This window comes from Gymnogyps californianus, chromosome 1 (genome assembly GCF_018139145.2).
Source record: "Gymnogyps californianus isolate 813 chromosome 1, ASM1813914v2, whole genome shotgun sequence".
NCBI classification, from domain to species: Eukaryota; Metazoa; Chordata; class Aves; order Accipitriformes; family Cathartidae; genus Gymnogyps; species Gymnogyps californianus.
The window spans coordinates 170102178-170128401 of NC_059471.1; the positions used below are offsets into that span (position 1 = coordinate 170102178).

The 26224-nt window shown below is 38.1% G+C and overlaps 1 protein-coding gene across 11 annotated transcripts in view; it reads left to right on the forward strand.

Annotated features, from left to right (window-relative positions):
* Positions 1–914: 914 nt before the first annotated feature.
* The window catches only part of ATP2B1 (ATPase plasma membrane Ca2+ transporting 1), a 35139-nt gene continuing 9829 nt past the window's right edge, over positions 915–26224 (forward strand). For 6 of the 11 annotated variants that reach the window (XM_050895109.1, XM_050895116.1, XM_050895133.1 and 3 more), the window contains exons 1-17: positions 915–1311; positions 6255–6452; positions 7315–7569; positions 7650–7775; positions 8144–8287; positions 10913–10951; positions 12078–12239; positions 13869–14083; positions 15273–15515; positions 17954–18195; positions 21000–21237; positions 22165–22344; positions 22428–22515; positions 22820–22926; positions 24895–25086; positions 25288–25501; positions 25631–25842. In XM_050895109.1, coding sequence (XP_050751066.1) covers positions 1107–1311; positions 6255–6452; positions 7315–7569; positions 7650–7775; positions 8144–8287; positions 10913–10951; positions 12078–12239; positions 13869–14083; positions 15273–15515; positions 17954–18195; positions 21000–21237; positions 22165–22344; positions 22428–22515; positions 22820–22926; positions 24895–25086; positions 25288–25501; positions 25631–25842 — 3060 coding nt within the window. In that variant the 5' untranslated portion in view covers positions 915–1106. Of the gene's footprint in view, positions 1312–6254; positions 6453–7314; positions 7570–7649; positions 7776–8143; positions 8339–10876; positions 10952–12077; positions 12240–13868; positions 14084–15272; positions 15516–17953; positions 18196–20999; positions 21238–22164; positions 22345–22427; positions 22516–22819; positions 22927–24894; positions 25087–25287; positions 25502–25630; positions 25843–26224 lie in introns of all 11 variants that reach the window. The other 5 variants (XM_050895142.1, XM_050895159.1, XM_050895125.1 and 2 more) reach the window with 4 other exon arrangements.

Sequence of the window (26224 nt, forward strand, 5' to 3'; positions counted from 1 at the left end):
TGAAGTGTTTGTGCATTCACTATACTGTTGTGTAGCTACATGTGTACGTGCAAGATGTGTCAGCCGAGTGGGAATTAAATATAGAGTGCCTGTGCAGGTTAAGAATCCTGTGGGTAGACGTTAATTTCTCAGCTGCAGTGCTCTCATAATCAGACGGAAGAGCTGCTCTTAGTCTCCCTATCCCTTCTGTAGGAAGGTGGTATTGTGCAATTTTCCCCTCTGTTCAAAGAATTAAATGCAGATACTGTGGGAGGCTTGAGTTGTGATGAAATGGGCTGGAGGGGGGCTAAAAGTGTTTGGATATGAAAATGCATTAAGACCTAGGTCTGCCTGAAGATATACTCCTACTTACGCTACAAAAGTACTTCCTGCGTAGGCTAACTTAGTGTTGAAAATGTTTTCCTTGAGCTTTGCACAAATTAATTCATGGGAACACACAAAAGCTTGCTCATCCCAAACTCTGAGGTGAAAGCTTTGGTGAAAAGTCGGGATTTTTAACTTGAGCGTGTTCTTACCCCATGTGACATCAGTGGTGGATGCTCCAAACTCCATTTCCCTGGAAACAGATTTACTTCCAGGTGTTTTTAAAGGTTTTCTCCTGATGATGAACCATATGGATATACCAAGCAAAATGCAAGACTTAAAGGCAACAGCTGTTCTAAGAAGTTAATGATTTAAGAAAGTATAATAATGCAAAGTTATTTTGGGATGGGCAACATCCATTTTATGCCTCGTCACTCTTGCCAGCTGAATGCTAACTAAGAATATTATAGGAAATATGAAGAAATTGTCCATATGCAGAAATCTGTTCTGTAACCTTAATACAAAGAGTAGGGTTGTCTTACAATGTATTTCAGTATAGCTCTTATGTAACTGAATGTATATTTATTCTTTCCCTAGACTGTACATGCCATTTGACTTGGCGAACAGAACACGCCATGGGACAACCTCAAAGATATCTCTCCAGACGGGGTCTCTTACTTGGGTGATGTGTCTGCTCTCCTGACTGTCTTCATACCTGAAGGATTTATTTTCCTTTTGGAAATATTTTAAGTTGAAATCTTGTTCCTTACTGGAAACTGTCTACTCTAAAGACTGCACACATCATGGGTGATATGGCAAACAACTCGGTTGCATATAGTGGCGTAAAAAATGCTGTAAAAGAAGCTAATCATGGAGATTTTGGAGTTACTCTTGCAGAGCTCCGTTCTCTTATGGAACTTCGAGCTACAGATGCACTGCATAAAATACAAGAATGCTATGGAGATGTACATGGCATCTGTACAAAATTGAAAACTTCACCAAATGAAGGTAAGTCAATTTTAACACTATTATTGAGGAAACTCCATTTAGGAAAAACCTTAGTCAAGCAAACTACTTCCTTTTTTTTAATATAACAAAGTTCATAAAAGTATTTCAGTTACCATAATAAAATACTGCTTCTTACTCCTCTAAGGCAGAGGTATTCAATGGTAATAAGTAAGCAAGAGTTTTTTCAATTGGTCTAGCTGCATGTGAGATGTTGGATTAGTGGTGAAGTTGCACTTTTGAATAAAGTTAATTGATGTAGGCATCCACATATGAAATAGCAATGCAACATAGCAATGTTCAACTTACTGTATAAGTTTTGCGAATAGCTCATATGACCTATAGTTCATAATTCAGATCATGCTGTCGTAGAACACAAGGTTTTAATAGTCTAATGCAGGGCTTATTAATGCTTCTGTGTTGCTACCTAGTTTTTGTATTCCCTAATGCAACAATTTTTAAAACTGGTGACATCTGTTTTCTATTTGTACTGCATTGAATTCTTAATAGCAGGATTTAGTTTTTAAATCTATAGTATTTCTGTAGATTTCATTTGATCTATAGAAAATAACTATCAATACAGCTTGAGGCACTAAGAGGTACTGTCACTATTAGTAGGTTTGCAAAGTGATCACACAATCTTATTCTCTAAAAATAAGCATCTTTAAAGAAGTCTTTGCCAAATTGGGCTTGATGGCATTCTGTGAAGTGTGGCTACCTGATGCTTTTGCTTTCTAGAGTTATTACTCCTAGACAGACTGTACAAATGTGAAGAAGGAAATAAATGTATCAAGTTTCCTTCCTGAGGGCTTTCCAGAAGTTTTCCTTAAGATCTGGCCCTCTTACTACCCTCTTCCAATGTAAATGAAAGCTATAAGCTTTAGTTTGTGAAAGAAAGATGCAAGTCGTATTGCTTAAGATATCTGAACTGTAGTATCCTGTACAAACATTTTTACATATTTTTATGTAACAGTGACTCAATGTGAAGTCTTGCTGTTGGTAGTGATTGAGAAGTACCAAAATCAAGATTTTGGCAAATTGTGGTGTCTCAGCATTTAAGCACTCACATAGCTTTTAACCAATGTGGCGTCATGTTGGTGGCAGTAAAGTACCTGCTGTCTTAATCCTGGAGAGCTGTTGCTTTCTTTTCTTCAGAAATGCTATGGAAAGGTTTGTCTCCTTGGATCAAGAACAGCCTTCTAATGCTGTAAGGTATCTCTGGGTACACCTGCATTTAGCATGTTTTGGCTTCATCTGCTTTTGAAGCCAGACTCCTGATTTCCAGACTCCTGAAATTATTTCAGTACGTGAACTCGGTTCCTCTTACCAAACTGAGAGTAGCCAGCGCTCATGCCTGATCTGCCAGTGAATAGGAGTAGACCAGTTTTAGGCTGAAGAAATTTGTAAAACATGAGGATTGCAAACTTCTGTTCCTCGGCATCAATGGAGTTGTAAAGTTTAGTGCATGCATGGGAAGCACTGCTGTGTGCAAGCAGTGCAACACCTCTTAGATAGGAAGAGCAGTCTCTACCCTGTTGACCTGTTGCGTAGTATTGAAAGGCAGTTTCCTTCTTCAGTGAAAAGGGCTGTAGTTTTCTACAATCAGGAACTGAACTGAGAGTTGAGTACTGTTTTGCAGTAATCTGCAAGGTTGAAGGCCCATTATTACTGCAGGCTGGGTGGGTGTACGATTGCAGACGGCCATGATGCACTAAGCACCAAATACCTGGTATACCGCAGGATCCACTTTATGTCCCTTAATGTAACAGGCAAGTTAACACATGGGAATGATGAGTGTCAGCGTACTAAAACTAGAAGGGGTTAGATGCCCTTTCCTGCAGACTGATTCTGCTGTAGTGAGGACTGTGTGATCAAGGCCTTTCCCTTTCAAAAGGATTTGACATTTAGATGTACTGTCCTGCAATCAGTTAAATACAATAACTAACTTGATTAAAGGGCACCATCTTTTTCTTGAAGTGTGAGAGCAGCTCATAAACACAGCAAGGCCTCAACAGTTGAATGTGATAATTAGCTCAGAAAAGGTTAAGTAAGATGAGTTAGAGCAGTGTCCTCTACAAAGGTGTCGTTTTGGCTCTAAATCACTACATGAAACTTTAGAGAACCAGCCTCTCTGTCAGGTAAGCTGCTATAAATTTCTTGGAGGTAGTACTGGAGAGCTCTTGTAAAAGTATAACTAGGTCTCTTCTCTTGTCAAATTCAAGTTGTAAGTATAGAAATGGAGACATTTCTAATGGAGAAAATCTAAGCAAGATCTATGCAGAAAACTGCTATGTGTTACACTAGTTCTAGCTCTCAAATCTCGTGTGTACACCTGCAAGGCCCTATGACACTTGTTCCTATTCAGAAGCTTTATTTATGATATGAAATGCTGACTTGTGTAATTACCAGTGGCTTCACAGCAAAAGTACAGGTAGTTCTGAAATGCTACACAGTGGATGAGTTCAGCTTGTATAATTTCTTGCTTTGAAGTTGCTGACAATGTAAGGCAATGTCTGTTTTCAGGCAAAATGTGGATCAGACCTGCCTGATTTGAAATGAGAAACGGGAACTGTCCTTTACCAGTATTACTAAGCAGTAAAGTGCTTGGTGTCTTTTTTTAGTATTTAATGTTTATAATGTCCTTTACATGTGTACAGATGTATACAAATGTGAATAAATGAATGTTTGATATATGTGTAGTAGCAAAAGTCCTTCCTATATTCTGGAGAGATGGACCACCATCAATATTTCCACAAGTCTACATAATTTTGATCGTCTATAACTTCTAGATTTCTAGTAGAATTTGTATATGAAGCTTTAATTAGTCCCTTGCCTAATATTTTTCAAACTTGACCCCAAATAACATAAATTACCCTAGTTAAGATACATAATGAACAATATAATAGCAGTAGTTTTGACCTCAGGACTGTAGATTGTGAACCATGAAATTGCCAGCCACATGGTAAATGTAGCAAGTTCAATAATGGTGCATGGTGTATTATGGTGAATACTAAAAATACAAATGCTTTTTGTCTTTGCTAGGCTTATTTACTAATCTTCACTAAGTGGTTCTGATAGTAGCTTGACTTTATATAGCTGTGTTGGAAAAAGCTTTTCATTCTTCAAAGACCATTGCTGTATACTTCTGATGTTCTGCATCCTGGTACCTTGTGAAGGAGGGAGGAAAGTGGTGCCACTGACATTATGTAAATAATCTTCCAAACTCTGCCATGTTAAAAGGAAGAGACAAATGGTATCTGTTGCAAAATAGCAATATGGTCCAGTCTTTTGGAATGGCCAAGCTGTCCTGAGTTTCTCTAGATCCTCTCGTATGGCTTAATTTTGAAAATGGTCTTGCAGTGCTCTTTGAGTTGAGAGTGAAAGTAAGCACCTCAAAGCTTGAACTTCAAGAAGTGTAGTGTTATGGCTAACCAGTAAAATTGCTCCTTTGTATTAAAACTTCCAAAGGCATGAATTCAAGGTGAAACTAAGAGTGTTAGAGTAAATCTAATTTATTATGTATGCTAAGAGCATGTTTAATTAGTTTCACTTTTGAAAAGATCTGCACGTAATATTTTGCTGTTCGGTTAAGTGATCACATAGCAGTTGTTAGCATTTAAAACTGAGTTTTGCAGCTCAGTAGTCTTTGCAAAGTGTCTTGAAATATCATGTGATGGTTCTAGGAAATGTCTGTTAGAGATGTTAAATACCCCACTTATTATGAAAGCCAGTTGCAGTGGTCACTGTTCTTATTGATTACCTAGCATGTTTGCAATGCCTTTATCACTAAGCAGTTGGGTTAACTACTAAAAAAACTGCTACTAAGAAAATTGTTGTCTTTAAGCAGGTGCTGATCATAACCTTGGGGGCAGTATGGTTGAAGTGTCCAGACCTTTGCTCTGAACATGGCTGGATGTTTGGCCATTTTGCTTTGAAAAATGAGCTAGTGGCTTAAATTCTGAATGGCAGGTTAGGCAGCTGGAAACCGTTGAAGGAGTAAATAGGAGGTGTACTTATGGAAGACCTTGAGTGCATGACCTTGCACTGAGTATACTTGGTATTCCTTTGTTTTTAAGGACTTGGCTAACTCTTGAAGCATGCAGTGCCTTTTAGTGAAGGCCCCTCACTCTTGCCTGCTAGTGTCCCTTAAGGATGGTACAAGAGTTGAGAGAGAAGAGAACTCTGAAAGAAATATGCCATATAAGAAAGAAGCTAGGTACAAAACTGAGGTGACAGACCCTGCACAGTGCTAAATATAGGTGCTCTCTATGTGAGAGAAGATAGAAAGAAAGTGAAGCTTCAGAAGAGCAAGCAACTGCTGTCCAGGCGGAAGCAGCCTCATTAAGTGGCTGCCTCTCTCCACATGATGCCTGGAGAGCTTCACCAGCTTTTAATAGTATTTTATATCATAATTAAATAATACACAAATATAATATTTATAGTATTTTATATTATTAATTATATTAAATATTTCATTATAAATGTTACATTAATTGTAGGATCCTAGGATGTTATCTCTGAATACAGAATCCCTACAGTGGGAACCAGAGCTGGCTTCACAGGCTGTGGTCTTGCTAAAGCTGCATGGTGCTACTCAGTCTCGATAGTAGTAACTCTACTAATGATCTTGTCTTGCAAACTTGTTTACTTTGTACGAAGGTATGTCTGTTACTATTACTCTGTTGCTATGTCATATTAAGTGCAAGTAGGTAGACCATCAGCTTACTTTGTATTGGCAAAATGTGAATTATAAAATATAGCTGGTTTTCTATAGTGACTCTGATTTAAGGATAATACTTATGTAATTATATTTGAGATATGGCTTTTCAGTATTGTTACTGAAATATGGAGTGGGACTTGACTCCCTGAATGGGAAACCTCAATCACTTCTAATGTGAAGGAGAAATGCAAATAAGTGTCACTAACTTTGTCTTATTATTAAATAGGTTTAAGTGGAAATCCAGCAGATATAGAAAGGAGAGAAGCAGTTTTTGGGAAGAACTTTATACCTCCTAAAAAGCCAAAAACATTTCTTCAGTTAGTATGGGAAGCACTACAGGATGTTACACTAATTATATTAGAAATTGCAGCCGTAGTATCCTTGGGCCTTTCTTTTTACCAACCTCCAGGAGGAAATGAATCATGTAAGTAAACTTTTTAAAAAGTAGGTATCTACCTGTATTATACTACTGACTTTCCTGGTCCAACATGCCTATACTGTAAATCTGATGGGAGACAGTAAGTCAGTGGAAAAGCAGCTTATTGTTCCTTATTGAGAGAAAACCACTAAAACTCTAGCTTGCCCTAAAAGGGCAACATGAGATTTCCCTGGTATCATTCTGACCAAAATAGCGCTAAAGGTAAAGTGCAAGCATCATGAACAAGGACTTGTCTTAGATCCAGTCATGTTTCTGTGCAAGTGTGTTTTTAGCTTTGCCTCAGATACTTAAGCCATTTATAATTTGTGGTCATGTGCTTTCCTTTGGGGAGTCAGCAAGTCTTAAATTTGCCTTGATTTGCAATGTGACACTGGTAACTTTCTAATTTAAGAAATGAAGCTATATTTATACTTCTAAACAGAAAATGAAGGGATCTGGCCTTCGTTGAACTGAATTTTTGCAATGATATCTGGCTTGTTAAGAAAAAGGTAAAGTGGGAAATGTTGAGAAAGCAGAAGGTGGTTAACTAATTGTCTAGTCTGGCACTCTTACGCCATCATTTAACAAGACAATAAGGACAGGTAACTCTCTATATCAACTTCTCTTATGTTCAGATAAGCAGGGATGTAAATTCTAGGTGGTTTAACTTTCTTGAGCTGCTCTAGCTTTCAGGTTCTTTAACTTCTTTTTGTGTTACCCTTACTGAAAATAAATGTAAAATTGCAAAGAAGGCTAGCATGGAAAAGGTTTAGCAACTATTAGTTTCTTCTGTTTAGCAAAACTTGTTTTTGTTGTTGAAATAACTGTCTGCATGAACTTTCTTAAATTTAAAACCTGTTTTCTGCAGTATGTGGATCAGTAAATATTGGTGAAGAAGAGGAGGAATCTGAAGCAGGTTGGATTGAAGGAGCAGCAATCCTCCTATCTGTAGTTTGTGTGGTATTAGTAACAGCTTTCAATGACTGGAGTAAAGAGAAACAGTTTCGGGGATTGCAGAGCCGTATTGAACAAGAACAGAAATTCACAGTCATCAGAGGTGGCCAAGTCATCCAAATACCAGTAGCTGACATAATTGTTGGAGATATTGCACAAGTGAAATATGGTAAACATATTTTTAAAGTTGAACTTTCTTTTATTTTTAAAAAAGGAACTGCAGTCAACATACGCAGTGATCTCTCGTAGGTGATCTTTTACCAGCTGATGGTGTACTCATTCAAGGAAATGACCTCAAAATTGATGAAAGCTCACTGACTGGAGAATCTGATCATGTAAAGAAATCTCTGGACAGAGATCCTATGCTGCTGTCAGGTGTGTAACGTTTGACAATTCTTGAAGAAAGTGGTTTGTTTCTGGGGATAAACTGATTATTTAAATTTTCAGGTTAAAGTCTGGCAAACTGGACCTTATCTAGGCTGACTTCTAAAAAGTATCCAAAACCAGTGCAACTAGTACAAAACTTTGTCAAAATGAGCAGACTCTTAAAACTGACAAACATCCTGTGTAGTTGCTTATGGTTTTATTTTCCAGATAGTTTTGGCAATTAAAGCTCTAGGGTAACACACTGGTATATATGCACATCTTAAGGTTTTGTCAACATAAAGTTTGAGAACTTTTTTCTTTGTGCTCTGCCGTATAACTGCTCAAGTCTCAGTGGAAAACCTGATTCAATCCTTCAGGTACACATGTGATGGAAGGCTCTGGAAGAATGGTAGTTACTGCTGTAGGTGTGAACTCTCAGACTGGAATCATCTTTACCTTACTTGGGGCTGGAGGAGATGAAGAGGAGAAGGAGAAGGAAAAAGAGAAGAAGGACAAGAAAAGTAGGCATAATAATCTTAAATCCCTGGGGAGGGAGGGGCGAACTCCTAAATGTTACTGGATAAAAACATGTTCTAGTCATCTGGAGCCAGAAATCTTTTTTTTAAAGCTGCTACTTTCAGTAGGTTTCACAGGAAAAAAAGCACAGGTCCAGTGGATATCTTAAGCATATATAAGACTGATTTTCATAAAGATGAGCAGACAGCTTCTTCTGCCACTCCTTTTCTTCCAGAGCTGAAACTTTGAATGCTCAGAGATATACACAAGGCAAATCCCTGGCAGCATTTTTCTATAAACTTTATTTTTGGAGGGATGAGGGGCTTGTAAGCCAGAGCATTTTGGAGCCCTTCTGTGAAGTGTGAAATGGGCTGCCTTCCTTATTCTGAAGGAATTGCTCAGTAGCTGGAATTACAAGGTCACTTATCTAAGCCATAGCCTTTATCCTGAGAATCAAAGCTTAGAAATGTTAACCAGTAATGTTTTGACACATGCTCTCACAAGGCATGTTCAGGACTGAGCTGCACCACAGCAAAAAATTTTCTAGAAACTGTTGTGAGGTCTACTGGATAGGACTGAGTCTGAGGATTCTTGGCAGAAAACTAGACTTTTTCATCAGAGGAATATGAAATAGTAATGGAAAGCCATACAGAAATGTGCTTAGGAATCTCAGTGGCCTTCAAACTAAAGAGGCAATTGTTGAAATGTGTGCTCTGTGCAGGAATTAGGATTGAACTGTGCTTTTCGTCTTGTCCTAATCCACAAATACTTTACAATTCTGACTGTTCTTGAAACTTACAGTAGTAAGTTTCTTCAGGAGTAAGTTACAAGAATTGTTACAAGAAGAATTGAAAGTTCAAAATTAGTTTCAAGCTCAAGCGTGGTAGCGAAGAGTAAAAGTTGACCTGCAACACTCCCAGGGATTAGTGTGGAACAGTTTCCATCCTTTGCTCCTTCCTTTCAGAGGAAGGAGAAGGAAGCAAGCAACGGTACTAGCTGCTACAGGAGATATGGAGAAGATTATAGCTTTTATTAATATTCTGCCAGTGTTTATTATTCTATAAGCAGAAGTCTTTTGACAAGTAGTGTTTTGGTGTATCCTAGGGCCTGAACACTTGTGGGGTTTTTTGTCTCCCAAGATAGACAACTTCCTCTTTCCCTTAAGTTAGGTGCCTGATAAGATTCTCCTTGGTAAAACTCAGGTTAAACTAAATTAGCTTCTCTGAATGTTAAGGAGATTAAAGTGGCTATTTTTAGTTGGCTGTGTATGGCTTGGTTCAGAGTGAAAGCAAATGTATGTACAAGGAGTTAGAAGTAACTCAAGCGTAGAACCTTGCTCTTGTAAGAGGGAAAGGGGAACTAGGAAAGAACAAATACTAAATTAGGAGACAATGATGACTTCTTAAGAAGTTTGAAGTGGCATCTTCTGGAGAAGGTGCGAACATGCTTTTTTTTTCCTCCTCAGCTGTTCTGAGGATGCTTGGTGGGAAATCTTATGTATAGAAGTCAGACTATGTCTACAGTAATAATGTAGTGGAGGTATTAAATGTCATGCCAGACAGGCTGCTTGATAATTTGATTTTCTTCTACCTGAGTACTCTCATACATTTCAGTCTACATAACCTAAGGCCGAAGACTTAATGAATTACCAGTGATACTGAAAAATTCTATTTTTTTGTTCTAAGTTCCTCAATTTTGTGCTTTCGTTTCAGGTCATTGCAAATAGTAACTATAACCCTTGCTTTCTGTACTTACGAGAAAAGTTTTGTCACTTGCCAAGGTAGTATCTAAACCTTTTTACTTGAAAACCCAAACAAAAAAGGTAGTGTGCCCCCGTGCCCCAATAAGCTACACATGATGTGTCGGTCTTCTAGTTACCTTCAATGTTTCACTCATTACTTTCTTTCATTATTTCACTGTCCTTCTTTATGATCTCTTGTTGAACTCTGTTTCTGAACAGAGGTAGGAGTGATACTTTATTATGAACTTGAACTATTCTCTTAGTGGCGTAATATTGGCATGTTGCCAACAGATTATGTCCATGCTTGCGTAAATAGGGTTAGCATAGATCCAGTAATCCAGTGCTGTACCTCCATTAAGCTTTGGTGTGGATTTATAAATATTTTATACTACAGTAGCTTCTGCAATGTTGCACGAAAGCACTGATTCTGGAAGTGAGATCCTACGGTTCATTTACGGTAGTAGTCAGATACAGTTGCCAAGTGTTGGAAGAGCAGAGAGCAAGACAGACCACCAAAATCACTTTAATGTCACAAATTTTTTTCCTAGAAAAACGTTTAGGCAAGCTTTTTAAAAGCTTTCCTCACAAGTAATAAATGTCTGTATCAGTAATTTGTGCAAACTTAACTATGGTAGCATAACACTGCAGCAGTCTTGTATGGGAAAAGTAAAGTCCAAAAAACTGATGTGAGCTGTTTCTGTGAGTTGACTTATACTTTTAGAAGCCTCAGTTATGTCGGCCCTCTGTCTCCAGTTTGTTCTACACTTTTTTTAAAAATCCAGTTGCTTGTTTCAGCATGTGGGTAATGTATGCATCATATATAAACATAAATGCTGAAATGAACTCTGCACAGCCAATTTAAAACACAACTTGTTCCCTTCTCCAACAGGTAAAAAGCAAGATGGAGCTGTTGAAAACCGTAACAAAGGTAAATACAGGTTCTCTGATCCTTTCTTGCAAGTCCCTATTTTCTGAGACTGTATGTAATGAATACACACTTTCCTATGAAAATGCATGTTGAATACTTAGATCCAAAGTGCTTATGCTAAAGATGACATAAGTGAATCTGCCCAAAACAAATACTTAAATGAACTTAGTAGTCTCAACATAGCTAGATACTACAAAAGTAAACTTTACCAATGATTTTCAAGCTACCTTGTTGAGGTGAGTTAACCTTGGCTGGCTGTCAGATACCCACTCAGCTACTCTCTCACTCCCCCTCCTCAGCAGGACAGGGCAGAAAATAGGATGAAAAGCTTGTGGGTTGAGATAAGGACAGGGAGATCACTTACTAATTATCTTCATGGGCAAAACAGACTCAACTTGGGGAAGACTAATTTATTGCCACTTAAAAATAGAGTAGGATGGTGAGAAACAAGAACAACTAAAACCACCTTCCCCCCACACCCCCTTCCTTCCAGGTTCGACTTCACTCCTGACTTCTCTACCTGTTCCCTCTGAGGAGCTCAGTGGGATGGAGAATAGGGGTTTTTGGTCAGTTCATAACGCTTGTCTCTGCTGCTCCTTCGTCCTCATGCTCTTCCCCTGCTCCATCGTGGGGTCCCTCCCACGGGATACAGACCTTCATGAACTTCTCCAGTGTGGGTCGTTTCCACAGGGTACAGTCCTTCAGGAACAGACTGCACAAGCATGGATCTCCCACGGGCCACAGCTCCTGCCAGGAGCCTGCTCCAGCACAGGCCCTTCATGGGCTGGAGCTTCCTTCAAAGCACATCCGCCTGCTGCGGCATGGGGTCCTCCATGGGCTGCGATGTGGATGTCTGCTCTGCTGTGGTCCTCCATGGGCTGCAGTGGGACAACCTGCCTCACCATGGTCTTATCCATGGGCTGCAGCTCCCCTGCTGCCAGCACCTGGGCACCTACACCCAATACACTTATTTAAACATTCACGTGTAGTATGTATGTAGTATCTCTGGATACAAGGTACTACGCAGTACTAGTGTTTAGTGGAGCCTGGTGTTATTAAGTTTTTGAAGTATCATTGATTTTGGGGGCTCCCCAATGGCTAAACATTATTTGATCTTAACTTCTAGCTAAAGCTCAGGATGGTGCAGCCATGGAAATGCAACCACTGAAGAGTGAGGATGGTGGGGACGGAGATGAGAAAGACAAGAAGAGAGCAAATTTGCCAAAGAAAGAAAAGTCGGTTCTTCAAGGCAAACTTACAAAGCTTGCAGTTCAGATTGGCAAAGCAGGTAAGATGTATCAGTACCCTCCTTATGTTGATGTCATACATTTGAATAAAGTTGGAAGATGCATAGTTTGTGAGGGGGTAACTTAAGTAGCTAGCCTTGACCGGTTTGATTATTTTAAGTGCAAAATACTAATGCATGCAAGTATGCCATTGTGCCTGAGTGTGCTGATGGCTTCTCAGACTGTCATGTGGATAGCTTTTATTTTTCCCTGATTTAAATAGATTCAGGCTTTAGAGTGTCAGCTTCTGGGAGAGAAAATTCCAACTTCATAACATTGGACAACTGTTATGAAAGATGTTTTTAGATAAGATATGGCACTTAGCGATGTACCTAGAGAACTATAAATTGAGTGAAGTCTGGAAAATGAGGTAGGATTGACCAGGTTATCTCTGGTACTTCCAGAGGCTTAGGAATTTCCACTTAACATATGCCTTGCTGATATGTAACATTTTTATTGACTTTCTACTATCCTTTAGCTTCTGTTACTCTTCTATCAGCTAATATTCAGCTGTCTTGTCAAAACTGTTGCTTCTTGAAAGTAGACTAAAACAACAATGAAGTTCAGTGTAAATTTTAGGCCACATTATCTAGTATGTAGAGGTTTAATTCAAATATTTTAGGATTTATTTTGGTCCATGTAGAATTGTTGAAAAATTTAGGCTAGAAGGAACTTCTAGAAGTCTTGTAGTCCGGCCCACAGCTCAAAAAGGGCTGACTTCAGCATCTATGTCATAAGACAGTTATGGTGTGAGGACAAAGCAATTAAACTTTTAGTTTTAGCAATCCATAGTTATGTATAGCAATGTTAATTTTTCAGAGAAACTTGTACTGACAAATGTTGAATAAAGCTTCCATGGTATGGTTAGTGTAAAATGCTGTTCTTATCAGACAATTTTTTCACATCTCTCATAAGTAAGAGGTCTTGTTTTCCTTTATGCACCTTTTTGACCCATTGTAATTCCCCATGCACCCTTAATGCTCATCTACTTCATGCATGCATTTTTCTGTCCTGCTGCTTTGGGACAGTACACACTGAAGCATCTTTCTATAAAAAGCTGACAGTTCAGTGACTTCTGTTCCTTTATTCCAGCCAGGTCCATTTTCCCTCACTGTTTTCATGTGGTGTCTCAAGTGTGCCACTCAGCTTGCTAACAAGCTGATTTGTCTTCCCAGTTACTCCCAGTTCATTGAACACTGTGCTTAGCTGCCATATTTAATCCCGCCTTCAGCAGGAAGCAGGGTACAGACTGTCAGCAGCTTTGTCTACTGAGTAAGTCAGCAGTACAATCGTTGAAGGCCTGCTGAATTATTTCAGTTCTTATTCTGCTTAGTCAAGTGACTTTACATATTGGTCTCTCCTGTTCATAATTAGATCTACACTTTCCAATTACATGGGAAGAAAAAAAAATATTTTAGAAGTTTCTAGGTGAAATGCATGAGGAAATAGTTGCATTGGAAGTTGGAGCACCTTTGAGAACTACCTCAATGTTTCCTGACTTGCCTGTTTAAAATCTTAATTATAAACTAAATTCTATAAAGGCAGAAGTATTTGCACTTGACTTATCCACAGTCTGTATTGTCAATTATTTGAGATAATTTCTGAAAACTGTTTATTCTCTTTTTAACAAGGTTTGTTGATGTCTGCAATCACAGTCATTATCCTTGTGTTATATTTTGTAATTGATACCTTCTGGGTTCAGAAGAGACCTTGGCTTGCTGAATGTACACCAATTTATATTCAGTATTTTGTGAAGTTCTTCATTATTGGAGTTACAGTCTTGGTGGTGGCAGTACCGGAAGGTCTTCCACTTGCAGTCACTATATCTCTGGCTTACTCTGTTAAGGTAAGTGGATAGATGGGGAACAGATTTTAAAGGTAGGTGGGTGTATTCATCAGCTGTAAAATCTCAGCTGACATATGCTGCATCAAATATACGTAACAGACTGGGGAGAAGCTTTTCTTGTTTCCCTGAACTGCATAAGAAATCCACCACAGTGTTTTTCTTAATCTCTGAATACACACTAACATGAACAGGGAGCAGTGACAGCCTGTTGTCACCAACTAAAGGTGAATGGGTTTAGCTCACAACATTGTAGCATTTGCTTATAATAAATTGATGTGTTAGAGTTTGTAAATAACAAACTCTTCTGTAAACCTGAACTTCTACCTAACTGATGTGTTAAGCAACTACTACAAAAGTTTCCAGATTGATTCTCCTTGAGGACTGAATATTGTAGAACATATAGCTTTCTATTTATTACACAGCATTTTTTTTTAAGTCATACTCTTTGTTCTTTTAGTTTTCTTATTGCTTGAGCGTGCTGGGACTGGTTATTGATCTGAAAATCTAATTGTAAAGACAATGACTGTTTAGGCTGTGTTCTAAAATGTAATAACTTATAGCACTAACTAGTAGTGGCCTTAGTATTGTATCATTTGAAGTTCCTCTGCCTCTTTGAGGTTAAAATACTATCCAAACCTGTTAAGTAAAGAATCTAAAGCGATATTTGACCTATGAGACTTGTATAATCCTCACTACCTTAGCTGAAACATTAGGCTCCCAGTTTGTGTTTGATTTTAAGTCTTACTCTAGCATCTTTGAAATATATATCATCTGATGTTCGGATAAGTTTGTAACATAGCTTACTTGATCTTTCTTGTAAGCAGAAAGACTTTTTTTAATGTTGTATCAGTAAAGTTCAGTCTGTACGTCTCCTCGTATTTCTAAATATCATCATAAACTACTTGCTCATAACAGTCTGAATAGTATCAGTAGTCAGTGTGATGTGCAGATACAGGAGACAGACTGTATTTATGAACCTTGTTCAAAATGAAGTTTACGGTGACATAATAGACCTAAAGGAATTGTTACAGAATGTGGTAGCTAGAAATTCTTCCTCTGTAAGATGCCAGATGACTTAAAGGCTGCGTGTCTTCTGAAACTGCTGTGTAAGACTGGACACCCTAAATGAGAATTTCTGAAATGTGAAGTAATGGTCATGGGTAGCCATTGCCTGCTTTTATTTCCTTAGAAAATGATGAAAGATAATAACTTGGTGAGACATCTGGATGCATGTGAAACAATGGGCAATGCAACAGCTATTTGCTCAGATAAAACGGGAACATTGACGATGAACAGAATGACAGTGGTCCAAGCCTACATCAATGAAAAACATTATAAAAAAATTCCAGAACCAGAAGCTATTCCAGAGAAAACTATGGCTTACCTTGTGACAGGAATTTCTGTTAATTGTGCTTATACTTCCAAAATACTGGTAAGTGGATTTCTTCCTTCTAACCAAGGTAACTAAACAACTTCCTCAAAAGATGCAAATTGTCTGCTGGCCATGTGGTAGGCAGTTAAGTGTAAGTGTGTGGGAAAATGCAGTGTAAGGTATTTTGTACCTGCTGTAAATTGCTCAACCGTTCATTTGAGACTAAACTTCAAAAATAGCTTATTTCAGTTAGAACTGATAACTTAGGTTTTGAACTGATAATTCAAAGATACAATCTCAGGGAGATAACTTCCTTTAAGTTCACAGTTGTGTATAAATTTGTTTTTATAAGTGGGGCCGTTTACCATACTTGAAGAGCATCTTGGCTCAATTTGAGTGCTACTTCAAAGTAAACGTGTAAGAGTAGCATAACATTAGCTAGAATGTAATGAGAAAATGCAAGTACAGATGAGGATTTTGATGGATTTTTATTCCAGATACTGTTGTACGAGTTTGTAGGCTTTAGAACTGTAACGTCTTTGCTCATACCTTGTTTGAGACTTCCAAACTATTTTGAAATAAAAAGCATAATGGACTGTTACACATTTTAAATACTGAACTATTTAGCACTTTTGTGTCTGCAACTCCACACATAGCTTCCTTGCTGTAGTTATTCCAATGTGTTGCATAACTTATATTCTTTTGGGCAGTAAAAATAATAGTTAGGATTTAGCTTTAAAAAATAAATAAATTAGCACTTCAAGATTTAGTAGAAGCCTCTACTATGAATGCTTTGTACAGGAATAGCAGTAAAACGCCAGTCCAAAAGCTACTTTTCAGCAAATAAAGATGGTACCTCTGCAAGAATTTCCTCAACAGCAGTACTTGAGGTGACACATCAAGATCACCAGCACCAATTTCTCTGAAACAAGACTGAAATACTACTAATGAGTTATAGTATGCGAGGAGTTTCACAGTCTATTTTCTAAAGATCTTTTTATAGAAAGAAAAAAAGTAGCTGCATGTAAACTGACCAGGTCCCTTACTACTACAATTTTAATCAAATTACATCCAATGCAGTCAGAGTTAGTCTGCTTTACAGAATCACAGAGGGCTGAAAGGGACTTCTTGAGATCCTCTGGTCCAACCCCCCTGCTCAAAGCAGGGTCAGCCAGAGCACATTGCTCAGGGCTATGTCCAGTCAGGTTTTAAGAATCTCCAAGGATGGAGACTCTGCAACCTCTGGGCAACCTGGTCAAGTATTTGACCACATTTAGAGTAAAAAGGTATTTCCTTATGTTCAAATGGAATTTCAAGAGTTTCAGTTTGTACCCATTGCCTGTTGTCCTCTCGCTGGGCACCACTATGTAGTCTGGCTTGGCAGTCTTTACCATTGCTCCACCCACCTGCCCCATTCAGGCATTTAATACATACTGATAAGTTTCTCCCCCAGAGCCTTCTTTTCTCCAGGCTGAACAGTCCCAGCTCTCTCAGCCTGTCCTCATTATGTCAGATGCTCCAGTCCCTTTATCGTCTTTGTGGCCCATGGCTGGACTTGCTCCTGGATGTCTATGTCTCTTGTACTGGAGAGCCCAGAACTAGACATCTTAAACTGCACATTAAAGTGAACATTTTGAAAGTGTGAGTATTCAGTACAGCCAAATCGAAGATCTTGCAGCTCTGAACGATGAAAATGGATCACTGACTTATGATTAATATAGTTCAGCTCTAGCTGCCTGAGGCATGTCAGGCTAAGTGCTTCTGCCTTTTTTGCTACAAACTACACTGCTATGTTATAGCTATATAAGCTGAGAAATATCTTGAGAGAAATACTCCTTTACTTATAGCACTAGTACGTGCATATTCCACATTGCTGAGATAAGAAACTTGTTCTCGTATTAAAGGGCTGGAAACTTGTTTCTGAACTCTTTCCAGTTAAATAGGCCATGGCCTGGAAAACAGAACTTGTAGTGAGACTTAAGAAGCTTAAAGACTTAGTTTGTTCAGTAGAAGGCTAACAGGTGATGTGATCGTAGTCTAAGTCATTGAGGAAGAGTTATTACAAGAGAAGATACTTTAATTTAGCAGAAAAAATGCCATTTAGCTTGCTTAAATCAGTTTACTTAAACTTATCTGTACTTTTAAAATGCAAAATAATTATTCAGGGACTACACTCAATTGATCAGATAGAAATGTCAAGAAATGGAAAATGCCTTTTAGAACGGTCATGTTGGGATTTGATACAACTAATGGGTGATTTTTGAGTCTGAGAAAGGGACTGAAAGATCGTAAACAGGTACAGGAGAAGTTACTTACAAAAGCCAACAGTATGACTTTGGCTCATGACTCATAGGAATTTATAGAGTAATCATTGTGAAAGTGAAAATTCCCCATCCCAGAGCTAAGCTTGGCCTTAACTTCCTTGTTTTCTAAATGCTGTACTTTAGTGGTTCATATGTTAACCTCCTAATCAGCGAAGGTTCTTGTTCTTCTTGCAGCCTCCTGAAAAAGAAGGTGGCCTACCACGTCATGTTGGAAATAAAACTGAATGTGCCTTGCTGGGATTGCTCTTGGATTTAAAACGTGATTATCAGGACGTAAGAAATGAGATACCAGAAGAGGATTTGTACAAAGTGTACACCTTCAACTCTGTTAGAAAATCTATGAGTACTGTGTTAAAAAACTCTGATGGCAGTTTCCGGATATTCAGTAAAGGTGCCTCTGAGATAGTTCTTAAAAAGTAAGAACAACTAATGTTGTAATTCAGCACTTAAGTTTGGCTAAATGTTGTGATAGGTGAAGAGACTGAAGTGCTAAACAACATTGTGCCATAGTCTGTGAAATATTTGTTACCCTATTCACAAACAAGTGCAGCAGTCCTATACCCTTGTGATTGCAGCCAGCTTCCCAGCTTGTCTCCCTTGTTTGACTTTGTACAGTAAGACGGGCAATTAACATTTCAGTTACTTTAATTCTCACACCCCAGCCCTGCCCCCCAAAAAAGAGCTGGTCATGATTAATTTTAACTTGCAAACTCTGCTCTGATACAGGAAAGCATCTATGAATTGATCTATTCTCTAGTTAAACTATTTTAGTTTTAGGTATGGTTGGTCAAAATGCTCACCCATCTTCCAGTAAAGTCCCAACAGCTGATATGCCTAAATTCCAGGGAGGACTTGTGCCTTTGAAAAGTGATTACTTTTAGCTTCAAAAGACTATGCAAGTTGGTGTCCAAGCTGATCATTTTAACACGAGTTTGAACTTGGCCAATGGAGTACCTTGAGGGTTTTTAGTGTGACAAAGCAAATTGCTTCCTTATCCATCTGCCCATCTATAAAGCATTTATTAGAATTAGGTTAGACTCTTAGCGAGAGATTAGTCACCACTGGGACAAACCTTTAGGTGTGAAGAAGGCTGTGGTAACTCCTAACTAGGTGAGGGGAGAAGTCAAGCATGTATGTGTCATGTTCTCTGGGAACAGCAGTTGTAGCCAGTCTGGTTTTGGTTCTAATGTCAGACTATTTCTAGTCTGCGTAGTGCATAGGTAATGTTCATCAGTTCAATTTGCCTTTTTTGCTTGCTACTAGCCCCCCAAATCATTATCTAGGAAACTACCAATGCACTAAAGAAAAAAGATTAAATCCTCCTTCTCCTCAACTTAGTGCTGACAACAAAAGGTCAATCTTTAAAGGACTCTTGTTCATTTTGATACGGAACTTAGATTTAGATGTGAATTTTTTCATAGCTAGATTTTAAGCCAAGTCTCATCAGTGAATAAGTATGCCTATATTTGCATTACTTCTACTTTCAGAAGTATTTTGTACCTTATTATCTCATTGAGCAATTGAACTGTAGAAGTTGCTAGAACTCATTCAGCCCAGACTCATGTGGTTCACTTGGCTTCATAACTGAGATAAGAAAATAAATAAGGGCATTTGGCAAAGAACAAGAAAACCTAGACTGATTTGGATACTGTTGGAATAGTTGTAGTTCCAAAACTATTTCAGAGTATGCACCGGCTAGGAAAAAGTCTTAGTATCATAAGCCACTTTCTTTACCCACTACGTATGCAGTGCCAGAAATTAATCTCAGAGCTTGTAACCTGGTTTGTCAATTGTGCTGCTTATTCTTTATTATAACATGTATGACTATTCTTGAGCACTGAAAGCTTAAACATAAATATTTATAAGACACAAATGAGTCACTAATAAGTGTAGAAGAAATGCAGCAAACTCTTCAAGCAGAGCAGTTTTATTCTTCTTTCCTTACCATCAAGTCAAATATTGGAAGTGAGTTTCAATGAAATCTTTACATAAAGCTTATTGGCTTCCATTTAGTCATCTTGGAATGCTTTGAATTTATCACAAGCCCTATGATTGCAGTTAACACAAGATATCCTTAGCAGTTGCTGACATTTGAACAGATTACCAAAATCAGGAAATTCAGATAGACTTCAAATTTCAGTTATGATGAATACTATGAAGCTTTAAGGGACTGCTTCATTTTCATTTCCTGGCTGAGGTGGAAATTTTTTTATATGTATTGCACCTGGGAATTCCCTAAACCCTTGAACTAAACACTTAAATGTAACAGTAGTCTTCTTAGCAGATCTGCCAGGTCTGAACCTGAAATTTTAAAAGAAGCCATAAATTCTTATATTTTTTAGTGCCACATTAGCACTCATTTGTAAAGCAAATGCTTATGGCGTTGCTTTATGGCAAAACTTTGACAAGGACACAGATGAATAAGACTAAATTTATTGTTCAAAATATTTGGTAGTGTTATATTCATGGCATCAATAGTGGTTAAGTATGTATACTGTCTATGAAAGCAGTGGCATCTTTGGCACGAAGAAACATAACTAAAAGAGCATGTGTTGAAAGCTAGAGTACGTAGTGTTGAATCTAGTGTCTTATACAAACATTTAAATCAGATTTAAGTATTTTTTTTAATTTAATACTTCACATTAAGAACTCTATGCCAGATGCTCTCTGAATTCTCTGCACTTAAATTGTGGGGTGGGGGGGCGGCAAACCTTACTACTCTTAAGGATAGCAGTACCAGAGTTTGCTTTTAGTGCTGTTAAGTTTAGTGCTTACAGCTGTTTAAGCACCACATGCATGTTCTGGATGCGTACTGTACTTCTGAGACTTGTATAACTGTTAACAAGATGGGATTATTTTGTTGAGCTTGAAACTGGATTGATTGACTCAACCAGTGCAGACACCAGTCTGTTTACATACAATGGAGAAATGGATACTTCTGGGAGGTAACTAATGTTTGTGTCCTAAATTCATTGGGCGTTATTTTCATCCTAGGATGACTGGCTCAGTTACCTTTCTACAGCTAGTATGTTTTGCAATTGGGAAGAGAGTAAGTGCATGTGGAGAAGATGACCTTAGAGATGCTGCTACTGGCTTTGTGTGTGTCTGAGTCTAGTGGAAAAAAAAGGCTTGTGGAAACTTACTGGAGTTGACTAATAAGCCATTGAATGGACTGAACTTCTGGTTAAAATTTGATAACTCTTTAAACCTTCCTTTTCAGGTGCTTCAAAATACTGAGTGCTAATGGAGAACCAAAGGTATTTAGACCTAGGGACCGTGATGATATCGTGAAAACTGTAATTGAGCCAATGGCTTCTGAAGGGCTCAGAACCATCTGCCTGGCATTCAGAGACTTCCCAGCAGGGGAACCTGAGCCGGAATGGGACAATGAAAATGATATTGTTACTGGTCTGACGTGCATTGCTGTTGTTGGGATTGAAGATCCTGTGAGACCTGAGGTAGGGTCAGTGACTAAACTGCAGTGATTCTGTTACAACGGATCTTGATTCATGTTGTTGCTCATCATGCAGAGAGTACAAGAAACTGAATTGCTATTGTATGCCTTAAGCATAGTTGATAAATGAAAATCTAATTTATTGGGGGGAAAGTTAATGGAGCTATAAAAGCAGATTAAAACTTCTTAATGTCACTTATGCTGTGTTACTGAAGCTCTGTACCAACTAATGATTTAAGGTGCTTACTGTGCAGGGTCTTAGTAGATGGAACAACTTGTCATTTTTTTACTACTTGGAATATTAGGAGTATTGTTTAGGATAATATTAGCCATTGTGCTTGTTGCCAGCTTCTCATGGGGAATGGTGGAGAGGAGGATTTGTCACCTGGGAACTGAGGTAAGGAGTCAGGCTTGTGGTTGAGGTCTAAGGAGGGCAGTATTTTTCAATAGTGAAAGCTTTTATGCCACATGTAAGTGGAACTCCAGTCTGATCTGCATTATCATCACTTCACACTAAAGGTTATGGGTGAAGTAGTGGAGTGTGAGCTGTAGTTTATTTCACATAACCATAAATGAAAAGCCAGTACTCAGTACCTTTGAGTACTACAGCATAATAAGTCATGAGGATTTTTGTGGTATTTTTGAATACTGCAGTATTTGAAAAATGAAGGGGGGAGGGGGAAGGGGACATGACGTAACAACAACAAAGCCCCTTTTGCCAGAATTGCCATTTGTGTGTTTTTCAGGAAAAGAATTGTGGTAAGCTACTAAATTTTTTTAAAATGTTCCATATCAACAGTCTTGATTTTAAAATAAGAGTTATCCTGGATTGAGCCAAAAACATTCCTTTCACTCACATGTCTAGATTTATTCAGCTAATGTACAGTCTCTGAGCCTGTGGGGTTGTTTTGTTTTTTTTTTTTGCTTACAGGTACCTGATGCAATAAAAAAGTGTCAGCGTGCAGGCATAACTGTACGTATGGTCACTGGCGATAACATTAACACTGCTCGTGCTATTGCATTAAAATGTGGTATTCTGAATCCTGGTGAAGACTTCCTGTGTTTAGAGGGCAAAGACTTTAACAGGAGAATACGCAATGAAAAAGGAGAGGTAAGCATACTGACTATGTAAAGTAGATCAGCAGATATTCTAAGTCTCCTAACTGTAAAATATAACCAATGTTCTTTTTGCAGATAGAGCAAGAGCGAATAGATAAAATTTGGCCAAAGCTTCGTGTTCTTGCAAGATCTTCTCCCACTGACAAACACACTCTAGTAAAAGGTAAGTAAAAACTATCTGAGCTTCTAAGTAAAGCTAGATTTTTTTTTTTCTGCTTCTAGAAAAAAATCTAGGACTGAGCAGTGGGAAATGCCTATGAGGGTGTCTTCATTTGCCAACTCATTTTTTTTTTTTCTGCTTGAGAAATGGAGCCAACTAGAACTATCTGGTGTGATTTTTTTTTTTTTTCCTTTTTTTTTTTCCTTTTTAAGACTGAGGAAGACAAAAACTGGGTTTCTCTTTCAGGTTTAATCTGTGCTGTGTTGTCAATTTTGAACTGTAACAACGAGATGTCATTTTATTTTAGGTATAATTGACAGCACTGTCTTTGAACAGAGGCAAGTTGTAGCAGTAACTGGTGATGGTACCAATGATGGTCCAGCTCTGAAGAAGGCAGATGTTGGATTTGCTATGGTATGATTTTTTTTAAATCGTCAGTATTTTGGAGACCTATTTTAATAAAATAACTTATCAAATCACTTAAAAGATTAAACAACCTCGCTTGTTTCATGAGCCTAATATACAACTAAGTTAATGGAGTCAACATCTCTCACTTAATACTAATTACTTTTTCCTCCTTCCTCAGTCTTCCAACTTAACCATGTTTTTATTTGATGGAAAATGTCCTTGTGGCATTTGACATTGAATAAAACTTTAAAAATGCAGATGTCCAGTCACGTGCCAATCAAAACCTTTTTACACAAGGGCTTGTTGCAAAATGTAGGAACAGAATTACTGATACTAAGGATTTCTGAAATTCTATCTGTTCAACATAAGGCAAAATGACTTTAGGTGGTAAATAGCACACTATGTTGACTTTGAGTAAAGCTTATACACAATATGGAATGAGCTTATTCATCTGTTTTACATGAAATGATGCATAGGAACAGGGAGACTATAATGAGAGAGGCTGCTAGTTGATGTTTAGAATGGCTTTGGAGGCTATACTAAGAGACATCTCTAGTACAACTGAAGTAACAGCATTTTATGACGATCTAGGATCTGCATTTGTCTGGATGGTTCCTTAGATTAGTTGGCTTTCTCAATTTAAATTCTCAACTACCCTTTCAAATGGTAGCCAAACCAAGTCTTCGCTTTAAGTGCTAGTACTAGATGGACTCATGCCTTAAGTATGTAGGCTTCAGCTTTCTTCTGTCTCTTTCAAAACACTGTAAGATAGATTCCTCAAGATTCCTCCTCAGTCTTAAGCTGAAAAGGTACAGTTTGGTGCTAGTAGGTCACTTTAGTCTTTAAAAACTCAGTATTAAGCATTTGAAGGGGGGAAAAAAAAAATGAAGGCCACACTCCTCCTACACCACATGCAGATGCACTGACTCAGATGCTAATCTTGAAGGAAAAAATGGGAAGAGGAAGAGCTTTTGTGTCATTCTCAAGGAGCGTTTTTCAAAAGCATAACTTACAAATTTGACAATTACACATGAACTGTTCTCTAGACTGTAACAGTCTTGTTTGAACGAGTATCTGTTTTCTGCTATTGTATAGCTGCTGTAGTTGGCACTGTCAGGGGCAGATTTATTTTCATCTTCCAGAACTTAAATGTTTCCTGCAGGTGCTGTCTATGTTCATCTGTGTAAGAAACTAATTTCTCTAACTGTTTATCTAAATAGCACTTAAAATATACTATCTACTACATGATATTTAAAGGTACCTTTCAAGGTGTACACATAGCTGTGCAGGTGACTCATTTCCTTGGCAAAATAATGTATCAAGAATAATGATCCTTAAATTTGCTATTGTGTTAGCATTTTTGAAATGCTGAAAGCAAAATAAATATCCTTGAAGTAGGTATTATACAGAACTCAGCTTAATTGTTTGGATACTGTAGGAGGCTACAGGTGCTTAAAACTTAAGAATGTCATATTGCATTGAAATGTCGTATGCAATGACATTGCATATTCTACTGTTTAATGCCAGTGCTCTTCTGCAAAAGATTTTTGGTAATGTGTATCATTCTACTGTGTTATGAACACATGCATTGCCCTACTGCTGGAATCCATATAGCAAACTCATTAGGACGTAGACTAAACTGTAGTACTGCACCATCTGGCGGCCTTCAACTTGAACAGCATTCAGTAACATTTCTTTGGGAGAACTTACAGTGTCTTTATCATCAACTTGAGGGTTTTTATTAAGGTCTTCAAAATAAAGACAACATTACCTTTTCTGTTGTTTACATTTTCCCATGCTTGAGTAGACCTTGCAAGCAGAACTTGATTCAGTAGAACTTTAGGTGCTTACATTAAAATAGTCCTTCAGACACGGTGCATCAAAGTGAATGCTGACCAAGCATATAGCAATAGCTTCTCTTCCATAAGTCAGTGCATCCTGTTATATTTCATAGTGTTTTTCTTTTTCTACCAGGGTATTGCTGGAACAGACGTAGCTAAAGAAGCTTCTGATATTATCCTTACAGACGACAACTTCACAAGTATTGTTAAAGCAGTTATGTGGGGACGAAATGTGTATGACAGCATCTCCAAATTTCTTCAGTTCCAGCTTACTGTCAATGTAGTAGCAGTAATTGTTGCTTTTACAGGAGCATGCATAACACAAGTACGTACTGGTGGTGGATTGTTTCAGCTAATAAAGGTTGAAAATGTCATGACTGATTAACTCTTGAATTCAAACTTTCAGTTAAATACTAGTCCAAAGAACATAATGCTCTTCAGAACATGCCCATGTTGTATAATAAATGCCTTTAATAGCTGCAATTTGTTCACTTATGTTGGAGGTTTTATGTGTCTGTCTTTATAGGATTCTCCGCTTAAAGCTGTGCAGATGCTGTGGGTAAATCTCATAATGGACACATTAGCTTCTCTTGCCCTGGCAACAGAACCACCCACTGAAGCTCTTCTGCTGCGAAAGCCTTATGGTAGAAACAAACCTTTGATTTCTCGTACAATGATGAAGAACATTTTGGGTCATGCATTCTACCAACTCGTAGTGGTCTTCACACTCCTGTTTGCTGGTAAGAACACTGAGGCTTTACAAAGTTATTCTAAAAGTTGTACAGAGATGTGATCTTAAAACTAGTTTTTCTTGTAGTATGTGTGTAAAAACACCAATGAAGCTGCTGATAAATGCCTTTTATACACAGGTGAGAGAATTTTTGATATCGATAGTGGACGAAATGCACCACTGCATGCTCCTCCTTCAGAGCATTATACTATTGTATTTAATACGTTCGTGATGATGCAGCTGTTTAATGAAATTAATGCCCGAAAAATTCATGGTGAAAGAAACGTTTTTGAAGGAATCTTTAACAACGCTATCTTCTGTTCTATTGTTCTGGGGACATTTGTTGTGCAGGTAAGTAAATTCTTGGAAGGTGGGGGGGGGGGAAATGCGCTTAGTATACAGATGTACTTGCTTACCTTGGAAATGCTAATCAACTAGTGCCAGGCATTTCAATTCTGCAATGTGAAAAACCTTCAGTGTCAAACGTGCTATATATCACTTGGAATTGCTGCTTGACAGGGTTTTCGGGTAAGACCTCTTTGAAATTGGTAAAATTGGAACGTAGAAGTACTGGCATTTACCTTTTGAATTTTCTAGTCCTTCAATTTGATCTTAATGTTCTAGTCTCTTCAAAAATATTGAAGAAGTTGTATGTCCCCCCGTCCCCCCCCCAGTCAGAACTCTTCCTCATAGTATCTGCCTGTGCATCTGAATGAGACCCCATTTAAACAAT